The sequence below is a fragment of the Pipistrellus hanaki genome (assembly GCF_964339955.1).
Source record: "Pipistrellus hanaki genome assembly, chromosome: 2".
Taxonomy (NCBI): Eukaryota; Metazoa; Chordata; class Mammalia; order Chiroptera; family Vespertilionidae; genus Pipistrellus; species Pipistrellus hanaki.
This window is the reverse complement of record NC_140504.1, coordinates 133484208-133496342: the sequence shown is the minus strand read 5'-3', so window position 1 is coordinate 133496342 and position 12135 is coordinate 133484208. Positions and strand designations below refer to the sequence as shown.

At 42.5% G+C, this 12135-nt stretch overlaps 1 protein-coding gene across 5 annotated transcripts in view; it reads left to right on the top strand.

Annotated features, from left to right (window-relative positions):
• CCDC18 (coiled-coil domain containing 18) overlaps positions 1-12135 on the top strand; it is a 150181-nt gene that overhangs the window by 25233 nt on the left and 112813 nt on the right. For all 5 annotated transcript variants that reach the window (XM_084873374.1, XM_084873375.1, XM_084873373.1 and 2 more), the window contains one exon: positions 9017-9113. In XM_084873374.1, coding sequence (XP_084729500.1) covers positions 9017-9113 — 97 coding nt within the window. The remainder of the gene's footprint in view (positions 1-9016; positions 9114-12135) is intronic.

Below are 12135 nucleotides of genomic sequence, written 5' to 3'. Positions count from 1 at the left end.
AGCACGCACCCGCCCTACTGGGGATTGAGCCCGCAACCCAGGCATGTGCCCTTGACCAGAATCAAGGTTGAAGCTCTAGCCACTGAGCCAAACCAGCTAGGGCAAGCAATCCTATTCTTAAAGACTTGATTTTATTATAAACACGTTGATTTGAATCATATTAAACCAGTATACATTTTTTAAATGAAATGTCTCTTCATTTCTACTAATGCAATTCTACCATAAAGCTTATGTTGTATAATCTATATTAATCTATATTAGTAAAAGGGTAATATGCTATTAGACTGGACATCTTCCAGACATCCATCTGGATGTCTATCCACCCAAAGCCACGTTGGTGGGGACCAAGGCAGTGGTGGTTAAGGGCAACTAGGCCAGCAGAGGAGGGCAGTTAGGTGCAATCAGGCTGGCAGACAGGTGAGCAGTTAGGACCAGTGGTCCCAGATTGAGTGAGGGATGTCCAGCAATCAGCCATCCCCCAAAGGGTCCCAGATTAGGGAGGGTGCAGGCCGGGCTGAGGGACTCCGCTTTCCCGTGCATGAATTTCATGCACTAGGTCTTTAGTCCTATCTAATAAAAGGGCAATATGCAAACTCTTACTCTGCCACAAAGATGGCGGAACCCATAGTAACTGAGGTGCTGGATGCTGGTGGCGTTGACCCGGTGATGACCTCCAGCGTCCCATGCGCCCTGGTCTGTGGAGGGAGGGAGGGCAGGTAGACAGACCTCTGGCCAGAGGTCGGCTGGGGCATGGGACACTGGCATCCTTGCAGGCCAGGCTGAGGGACCCTCCCCCCCCCCCCACCCTTGTGCACCCTCTAACCCTATCTAATAAAATTATATGCAAATTGACCATCACTCCAACATACAAGATGGCTGCCTCCATAAGGTCAAAGATGGCTGCCCCCATGTGGACACAAGATGGCCAGCAGGGAATTGCAGTTGGGAGGGATCAGACCTGCAAGGGAGGGCAGTTGGGGGTGATCAAGCCTGCAGGGGAGGGCAGTTAGGGGTGACCAGGTCTGCAGGGGAGGGCAGTTAGGGGCAATCAGACTGGCAGGGGAGTGGTTAGGGGGTGATCAGGCTGACAGGTAGAAATGGTTAGGGGCAATCAGGAAGGCAGGTAGGCAAGCATTTGGGAACCAGCAGTCTTAAATTGTGAGAGGAATCCCAGATTGGAGAGGGTGCATGCTGGGCTGAGGGGAACCCCCCCCCCCCCTTGCACAAATTTTGTGTACTGGGCCTCTAGTCCTATCTGATAAAGAGGGAATATGCAAATTGACTGTCACGTGGTCACAAAGATGGCGGCACCCATAGCCACAAGATGGTAGTGCCTAGTCCCCTCAGCTCTGCTGGAGTCCCCCAGTTCTTTCAGCCCTGCCAGGGGGGTGGCAGGCATGCAGTGTGGCTGGACCTGTTGCTCCTTGCACCTGCCTCTGGAGTCCCACAGCCCTTTAAGCCCAGCCAGGGGGGCGGCAGGCGCACAGTGTGGCCGGACCCGCCCTCAGCCACCCAGGACCAGCTGAGGTGCAGGCAAGCCTCGGATGGTGGCTGCTCAGCTGACGCCTGAGGTGCAGGCAAGCCTCAGATGGCAGTTGCCCAGCCGCCCAGGGCCACCTGAGGCTCAGATAACCAGGGCTGGCTAAAGTTTGCGCTGCCGGCAATGGTAGCAGCAGAGGTGTGATGGGGCATCGCCTTCCCTTGATCGACGGGTCACCTCCTGCCCCTGAGGGCTCCTGGACTGTGAAAGGTGGCAGCCCAGGCAGAGGGACCGTCTTCCAGTGCATGAATTTTCATGCACCGGGCCTCTAGTATATATATAAAAGGCTAATATGCAAAGTGTCCCCTCAGGAGTTCAACTGGGAGAATGGGAGTTCAATAGCTCGCTATGACTTGTACTAACCACCAGGGGGCGGCATGGAACATGGTGGGTGACCAGTGGTGGCAGAGGGGCACTAAGGGAGGGAGGAAAGGAAGAGGTGGGGGAACTGCGCCGTGGCAGTGCATGGGCAGTGAAGGAAGGAGAAATGGGAGGTGGGGAGGCAGCGGACCTGATCAGCCAGGCCTAGGAACGCTACCTGTGTATGAATTTTGTGTACCAGGCCTCTAATAGAAAAATTAAAGAATACCATTGCTGAAGAACACTGAGGAATTTTATATACTTATAAGTACAAATGGGTAGGTTTAATAGGAAATGAGGCAAGGAAAACAGGTTTGATCCAAACTGTAAATGGCTTTGTGTGTTATGCCAAAGGATTTGTATTTTATTTATTTATTTATTTATTTTATTTTTAAAATATATTTTATTGATTTTTCACAGAAAGGAAGAGAGAGGGATAGTTAGAAACATCGATGAGAGAGAATCATCGATCAGCTGCCTCTTGCACACCCCCTACTGGGGATGTGCCTGCAACCAAGGTACATGCCCTTGACCGGAATCGAATCCGGGACCTTTCAGTCCCCAGGCCGACGCTCTATCCACTGAGCTAAACCAGTCCCAGCAGGATTTGTATTTTAACCTGGAAAGCATAAATAGGCAATTGAGATTTTTAGGTAGAGATGTGACATGAACTCTCTTGGGGCTTTTTGAAGTATTAGAATAAATATTGGCATTGTGAAATTGAAAGATTTAAACTTCTGCAAATATATTTTTTGGGATTTAGAAAGATTCATTATAGTGGATTTAAAAGCCAGTATAAAGGTAGAGATTGTTTAGCTTCATGCTGTTTATAAAAGATATACCTAAAATATATGAACACAGAAAAGTTTAAAGCAGAGGGATGGAAACAAATATCTCAGGCAAATAGTCACCAAAACAAAGTAGATATAGCTATATTAAAATCACACCGAATAGATTTAAATGCAACAAGCATTGTTAGAGTTAAAAATAATTCATATAATACATTTGTGTTTAAGTAACACTAAAGGAAAAAGCTATATTCTAAACTTGCATGTATCTAATAATTTTGTCCAAGTATATATAAAGAAAATAAAATTTCAAGTAGAAGTGAATAAATCTTATATGGGGAACATTTTTATACATTTATTAGGAATTATTAGATTAAACAACAAAATAAATAAGAAGTTGAAGAATTGAATGACAATTACAAGTCTTGATCTAGTGGATGTTTATCTAGAACCCTAACCCAGCAATTTGAGAAATGATATTCTTTCAAGTACTTCTAGGACATTTATAATCTGTTACCTACCTCACTATGCCAGAAAACATGAGTTTCAATAAACACCAAAAGATTGATGTCACACATATCAGCTTCTCAGATCACAGTACAGTTAAGTTGGAATATAATCTCCCAGGTCATGTATGTTTGGAAATTTAAAACAAGCCTTCTTCCTCATAGACCATTGAGGAATTTATGATAAAAATTAGAAAAGTTTTCGGTTGTTGGGAGGCTTAAATAAGTTATTATTTTTATTATCCTCTACTGGTTCTCTAAGTGTAGGTGAGGGTGTGGTACAACAGAAACTCATACACATTTCTGTTTGGGAATGTAAATTGGTACAGCTGCTGTACTAACCACTCCCCTGCCAAAAAGATTTAATAAAGACTGGTATGGCTGCATGGTTAGAGCATCAGCCCCCACACACAAAAGGTTCTTGGGTTTGATTCCTAGTCAAGGGCATGTACCTGGGTTGGAGGTATGATCCCCAGCCCTAGTTGGAGCCCATGTCAGAAACAACCAATCCATGTGTGTCTCCAACATTGATGTTTCTCTCCCTCTCCCTCTCCCTCTCCCCCTCCCTCTCCCCCTCCTCCTCTCCCCTCTCCCCCTCCCCCTTCTCCTCCTTTCCCCCTCTCCCCCTCTCTCCCTCTCTCCCTTTCCCTCCCCTTCCTTCTCCCCTCCCCCTCCTCCTCCCTCCCCCTCCCCCTCCTCTACCCCCCTTCCTTCTACTTTCTCTAAATATTCTCATGTGAAAATTTAAAAAAAAAGATTAAATAAAGTTGAACGTTCACCTATATAGTATCTTCAATTTTGAAATAACTTGGAAAAAATCTAGCAATTTTGTTCCTAGTATTTATCTTAAAGAAATTCTCACACATATTGCCAAAAAGCTATGAATTGTGATGTTCACTGCAATGTTGTTTGTATTAGCTGAGAAAAAAAACCCTCAATGTTTATCACTGTGAACTGGGTAAATAAATTACAGTATTTTTATACATGGAATATTATGTAATAAATTTAAAAAAATGAATTGTAGTCATATAGGTGAATATAGATAGGTCTTAAATGATATTGAACAAAAGCAATTTGCAGTAGGATACAGGCAGTGTGATGCCATTTGTATGAAGTATAAAAGCATGAAAAAAGACTGATATTTTATCAAATGTAAGATTACACAGATTTTAAGGAATACCATTTTTTTATAATCACAAAGAAAAAATATCACCATGAAACTGAGATATCATCAATTGTAAAATACATGTCAATCTTAGAGAAGTTAAAAATATGAAAACAATCTGTCTCAGAATAGATGATTTATAAGGTACTATTTTGTATATGAATATATACAAAATGTTTTTTTAATGTTACATCTTAGTGCTTTTATTTATTTATTTTTATTAAATTTATTGTGGTGACATTTGTCAGCATGAACATATAGGTTTCAGATGTGGGTTTCTATGTTACAAGATCCGTATATTGCACCATGTGCCTACCACCCAAAGTCAAATCTTTTCCTGCCACCATATATTAGGACCCCTTTCTGCCTCCACCCTCTTCTAAAATGTTTTGTAATTTAAAAACAAACACACAGTGATTCTAGGGTTACCTTTGTTGAAGAAGTCAGGGAAATGGCATTTTGAAAAGACTCACAGAGACAGGACCTCAACTCTGAAATGTCTTTGCTTGCTTAAAATAAAAAAGATAAAAAAGTTTTCCCTGTCCTGTGTGGCTGGTTGATTGGAGTGTCGTCCCATACACCAAAAGATGATAAGTTCAATTCCTGGTCAGGGTAGCTCTCTCTCTCTCTCTCTCTCTCTCTCTCTCTCTCTCTCTCTCTCTCTCTCTCTCTCTCTGACTGTTGGTCTGTGGACCAAAGGGTCCCGGATTTATTTCCAATCAATGGAACATACTTTGTTGCAGGCTCTTACCTGGCCCAGGCCTCTGGTTGGGGCTCATGTAGGAGGCAACCAATCGATATGTTTCTCTCTGTCTTTCCCTCTCTCTTCCACTCTCCCTAAAAGTCAATGGAAAATTAGCCTCAAGTGAGGAGTAACAAAAATCAAATCAAATCATAAAAAAGTGTGTCTCAGGTAAGGATTAAAAATAAATAAGCAACTAAATCTCTATGAAGCAAACAGCAGATTTAAGATTCATTAAGTGTGGGTTTGAGTACATGCATATATAATATATATCCAGACGGTTCTGTATGGCTGAAATATGACATTTTTTTTTAAACTGGTGGTATAGAGGAGTAGATATCTATAAAGCGCATAACTTTGACTTGAAAAAGATGACAGAGGAAAAGCACTATTGGGGGGGGGTTTGTTTTGTTAAGTGAGAAACACAGCTGTCCTTTGCTCTCTGAATTCTAGCTTTGCAAATTAAGGAATGGGATGTATTTTCTTAGATTTCAGATAAATCTATTATTGTTTAAACACTTTCTATTTTTTCTATCTGAAAATTTGAAACCAAATAGACATCTCCAGTATTCACAGTTGCTATTCAGACTTAAGAACCACGTATTTAGGAAATAAGAGATAGTACTTTCACTTGAGTATGTAAGCCAATAGAGAAGAGGCTAAAATACAGAAGACAGAGTAAGTTCCTCAGAGGAAAGAGCTAAGATCCAGAGTATTGATAAAGGAAATCACGGTGAAGAAGAGTCACTACACTTCCCTTACACTGGAAACCATGTAATGAGAATGGGTTTGAATATAGAAAAGTTTTGTGTAGGGTTTTTTACTTATTGATTTTAGAGATAGTAACAGAGAAACATGAGTTTGTTCTTATTTACACATTCATTGATTGATTCTTATGTGTGCGCAGACTGGGGATCAAACCCACAACCTTGGCGTATTGGGGCAATGCTCTAACCCAGTGGTCGGCAAACTCATTAGTCAGCAGAGCCAAATATCAATAGTACAACGATTGAAATTTCTTTTGAGAGCCGAAAACCAACTTCTGCACATGGGCCACCAAGTTTCAGTCACACAGTACATGTGTGTGCGCATGTGGTATTTTGTGGAAGAGCCACACTCAAAGGGCCAAAGAGCCACATGTGCCAACCACTGCTCTAACCAACTGAGCTACGTGGTCAGGGCTTGGAAAGTTTTAGATGTGGATAGGAAATTGACCAAGATTCAGCCCAATAGTCTCAATTCAATGTGAGAAGTATGATGAAAGGTCAGGGTCAGCTAATAGGTGAGGTAGTAATTGGGCTTAAGACAATGCTGGGTAGTGATTGAATTTTGTTGTTCAGATTTTTATATCTGTATCAATAAAAGTTACTATCTCTTGAAGTACCTTTTTGAAAATTTACCTGATCTTTGTAAAGGTCACTGGATTTGCCGAGTATTTTTAATACACTAGGCAGTTAAATGATAATTTATCATACAGCCTCAGGCTACTTCTCTTGTCTATCTTCTGGATTGAGGGGATAATATTACCAACACATAAGAATGTATGTATGATTTAGAGTATGTTTATAAACATTTTTTTATATTTTATTTTTTATATTGATACCTTATAGTAAGGAAATTATTATTTTTTATGTGAAAAATTGACAAAAGTGGAACCATTTTATTTATTTTTTTTGTAGTAGACCTTTTTTTTTTTTTAATAAATTTTTATTGTTCATATTATTACAAATGTTCCTTCCCCCCCCCCCCACCATTGCTCTCCTCCACCAGGTTCCCACCCCACCCTCTGCCCTTTCCCCTCTCCCCATTGTCTTCATCCATAGGTGCACAGTTTATGTTCAGTCTCTTCCCACATCCCCCTCTCCCCTTTTCCCCAAGAATCGTCAGTTCACTCCCCTTCCATACATCTGATTCTATTATATTCAACAGTTAATATTGTTCATCAGATTTTTTTTTTTAATTTCCTTGTTTTTTAGATTGACTTGTTGATAGTTATGTATTTGTTGTTCATAATTTTTATCTTTATTTACTTTCTCTTCTGAAAGATCCCCCTTTAGAAATTCATATAATTCTGGTTTGGTGGTGATGAACTCCTTTAGCTTTTTTTTATTAGTGAAGCTCTTTATCTGGCCTTCGATTCTGAGTGATAGCTTTGCTGGGTAGATTATCTTTTGGCTGTAGGTTCTTACTATTCATCACCTTGACTATTTCTTGCCATTCCCTTCTGGCCTGCATGGTTTCTGTTGAGAAATCACCTGACAATCGTATAGGTGCTCCTTTATAGGTAACCACCTGCTTAGCTCTTGCTGCTTTTAATATTCTCTCTTTGTCTTTTGCTCTTGGAATTTTAATTATGATGTGTCTTGGTGTGGATTCTTTGGATTCCTTTTGTTTGGAGTTCTGTGCGCTTCCTGGACTTGTAAGTCTAATTCTTTCACCAGGTGGGGGAAGTTTTCTGTGACTATTTCTTTCAGTATGTTTCGATATCTTGCTCTCTCTCATCTTCTGGGACTCCCATAATTCTGATGTTGGTTCGCTTGAAGTTGTCCCAGAGGTTTCTTACATTATCTTCAATTTTCTGGATTCTCTTGCCTTCTTGCTTTTGCGGAGGAGTGTCTTCTGGCTCTTTTGTTCCAAATCTTTGACTTGATTCTTGCGATCTTCCATTCTGTTTTTAGGACTCTGTATAATATTTTTTATTTCAGACAATGTATTCTTTATTTCTTGTTGTTTCCTTATCATTTCTTGTTGATTCCTTATTAATTCTAGTTGATTCCTTTTCATATCCTCATAGGTCTTATCGACTTTTTCTAGGAAATTCTTGAAGAACCTTATAAGCGTAGATTTGAACTCTATATCCAGTCGCTTTTTGTCCTCCATTTATTTCGTTTGTGATCTATTTTGTTGTCGCATTTCGCAGCTACAGATGGGATGGGGTTTCAGGGTGGAGCCTACAGCCTTGGCTTCTGTCAGCCCCGCCCTATGCGGTTCTTGGGTCTCAGGGTCCTTACAGTACTGACTGCAAGTACCTCTGATAGAAAGGTGCCCTCGATTTTCACCTGCTGCCAAACAGTCTATGCTCTCCCCCAATGAGCCCGGTATTGGGGTTCAATTCAGTTGGAAGTGGAGTTGGAGGTGGCGTTCAGAGCAGTCTGGAGCCCCTGTCTCCTTCCCGCCAGGCCAATCCCGCGGCACAGCCAACCGTCCCTTCTCTGCACTCAATGTACGCACCTCCGGGACCTCCTCTCGCCGCTCCCCCGGAGTTCCGCCTTACAGCTCAGCTCCCTCTGGATGAGCCTGGGTCTCTGGGGTCTGGCCTAGAACTGGGGTTCAGAGCAGTCAGAACTGGGGCCCAACACAGTCGGAGTTTTATCTCCTTCCCGCTAGGGAACGCCCGCCAGGCACTCGTCCTCCCTCCTCTCCAGGCACTCGGCCTCCCTCCTCTCCAGGCACTCGGCCTCCCTCCTCTCCAGGCACTCAGCCGCCCTCCTCTCCGGCTCCGTCCTCTCCGCGCACGCGCGGAGTGTCTCTGTACCTTAGGCTTTTACAGCTCCTCCGCACTTCCTTCTGGTTTTCTCCTTGCTTCTTGTTGTAGAATTTCCAGTCAGTCGACTTTCCTGTAGTTCTGGGTAATGTCCATGTTATATTTTAGTTGTATTTTATTGAAATTGTTGTGTGCGGCTGCGGCTAGGTGTTTACCTGGGCGCAGCCATCTTGGATCTATAGTAAGGAAATTATTAATCTTCATTTTTTATTTGCAGTTTAAGCTTAGTACTCTTTTTATTTATTTATTTTTTAGTACAGAGAAATCTGTTTCTCTCTATTCCTCAAAATTAAATATAGGTTACTTTGGAACTTAAGTATTCAGTGCAGAGCATCCTTTGCTTTTATTAATTATTTTTTTTTAAACTTTAGAGCTGAACGACAAAGGAATGAAGCTCTATATAATGCTGAAGAGCTGAGTAAAGCTTTCCAACATTATAAAGAAAAAGTGGCTGAAAAGCTGGAAAAGGTAAGAGACAGTTGTACAAAGTCAGTGTTTAGTGTTACAGTCCTTACTGTAAAAATAGAGACATAAATAGAATATTTGTATTTATTAGGGGCTCGGTGCATGAAATTCGTGAAAGGGGGGAGGGCAGTCCCTCAGCCCGGCCTGCAACCTCTCCAATCTGGGACCCCTTGGGGGATATCTGACTGCTGGTTAGAGATTGGGCCTAAACGGGCAGTCCGACATCCCTCTTGTGATCCAGGACTGCTGGCTCCCAACTGCTCGCCTGCCTGCCTGCCTGCCTGCCTGCCTGCCTGCCTGCCTGATTGACCCTCACCACTTCTGCCTACCAGCCAGATCATCCCCTAACCACTCCCCTGCCAACATGATTGATGTCTAACTGCTCCCCTGCCGGCCTGATTGCCCCTAACTTCCCTCCCTTGCAGGCCTGGTTACCCCCACCTGCCTTCCCTTGCAGGCCTGGTCACCCCACCTGCCTTCCCCAGCTGGCCAATCACCCCTAACTGCCCTCCCTTGCCAGCCTGGTTGCCCCTAACTGAACTCCCCTGCAGGTCTGGTCGCCCCTAACTGCTCTCCATGCAGGCTTGTTCCCCCAACTACCCTCCCCTGCAGGCCTGTTTGCCCCCGACTGCCCTCCCCTACAGGCTTTGTCCCCCCCAACTGCCCTCCCCTGCATGGCTGGTTCCCCCTCACTGTCCTCCCCTATAGGCCTGGTCGCCCCAAACTGACCTCCCTTGCAGGCCTGGTCTCTCCAATTGCCCTCCCCTACCAGCCATATTTTGGCGGCCATCTTGTGTCCACATGGGGGTGGCCATCTTGCATGTTGGAGTGATGGTCTTTTTACATATTACTTTTATTAGATAGGATGATTAAAGCAGGGAGTAATTTTTATCTCACTCATAAGATCTTTGAAATAAAGAATTTATAAATATTAGTTAAGGATGATGTTCCTTAACTAATTGATGGACAATTTTTTAATAATTAGCTGAAATTTTTTTATCCAAACAGAGAAAAGAGTGGAGACAAGGGAAAAAATAAAATATAGAGAAAGATGAGGGTGAGTGAGCAGAAATTGGAGCTATAGAAATAGAAGCAGGAAAATTTTCCCATCACCTTAGTGAAAATAAAGGCACAGTAGATTATGTTGATTTCCCTGGATCTACCACCCTGAGAGGGACACACTTCTGCCTCTCAAAGGGAAGATTCCTGAACAGATTCTTCATAGTAGTATAATGGCTTTATTACATTTATTTGATATCTTCAAGTAATACCACATAATAATAAAACCTATTTGGAAGAAGGCCACATGTTAGATGTTTAATCGTTGAGGTCAGAAGAGAGGTATGGTTAACTGATATTGATATGAGAGACTTCCATTTTGAGATAATTGAGGCAGGAAGTTAATGATTCTAATTAAAGAAAGGTAGCAGGGTAGAAAAAAGAAATCTTACCTAATAATAGTCAAGCCTGTAAATTGATCATATCTCCACTATACCCACAGCCAATCAGGAGTGAGTATGCAAATTAACCTGACAAAGATGGTGGGTTAACTTGCATATGCAGGTGCAGAGTGCTGGGAGGGGCAGGACACCTGCTATGAGGAGGAGGTAGGTGGCGGAGGGAGCTACAGGAGTGGTCCTCCGGCAGGGAGCAAGGACTTGGGGGTCCAAGGAGCCTGGGAGCGAAACCAGGGGAAGGAAGGCCTATTCTTTTTTTTTTTTTTTTCTTTTTCTTTTTTTTATATTTTATTGATTTTTTACAGAGAGGAAGGGAGAGAGATAGAGAGCTAGAAACATCGATGAGAGAGAAGCATCGACCAACTGCCTCTTGCACATCCCCTACTGGGGATGTGCCCGCAACCCAGGTACATGCCCTTGACCGGAATCGAACCTGGGACCTTTCAGTCCGCAGACCGACGCTCTACCACTGAGCCAAACCAGTTTTGGCGGAAGGCCTATTCTTGCATGAATATCATACAATGGGCCTCTAACCTGTTTCCCCGAAAATAAGAGTGTCTTATATTAATTTTTGCTCCCAAAGATGCGCTAGGTCTTATTTTCAGGGGATGTCTTATTTTTCCATGAAGAAGAATATGGTACACATTTATTGTTAAATGAAAATAAAGGAAATTTATTACCTGTATATGGTACAGTAGTACGGTAGTTGTCAACACAAACCAGACAAACTGTGAATCCTACAGTATCAAGAATTTACTCATTTATTCAATGACAATCATGTCATCATCTTCTGGAACATCATCATAACAATCCAATTCCTGAATTTCCTGGTGAATTTCTTGTGACTCCATTTCTTTCAGAATCAGTGGACCAAATCTCTCATGTTTAGCCTAGGGGGGCCTTATTTTCGGGGGGATGCCTTATATTTCGCGCAGAAGGAAACCTGTAAATAGGTCTTATTTTCGGAGGATGTCTTATTTTCAGGGAAACACGGTAGTATTATTATAAAAATTAAGAAATCAAAGTCCCGCCGAAACCGGTTTGGCTCAGCGGTAGAGCATCGGTCTGTGGACTGAAAAGTCCCAGGTTCGATTCCGGTCAAGGGTATGTACGTTGGTTGCGGGCACATCCCTGGTAGGGAGTGTGCAAGAGGCAGCTGGTCGATGTTTCTCTGTCATCGGTGTTTCTAGCTCTCTAGCTCTCTCCCTTCCTCTCTGTACAAAATCAATAAAATATATTATAAAAAAAAAAGAAAGAAATCAAAGTCCCATATGATACCAAAATATTAAATGTGAATTAACTAGGTTACTGTTTGAAAGCCTTGGAGATCCCTATGAGAATGAAATATCATAGAAGTGATTTTAAATAAGGTAATTTGTAGGGGAAGATAAGGTGGGTATCCTGGAGGAAAGGGAGGACTTTATGGAGGAAGGAGAGGCAAATATAAGAGATGTTTTTTCATAGCCCTCCTTAGGATTATCAATTTCAAACTGCTCAGCAAAGCCCTATCGTTAGGTATTGATAGATGTAATAAAGGAAGTGAGGGAGATCTGTCTAGTTCTCAACTC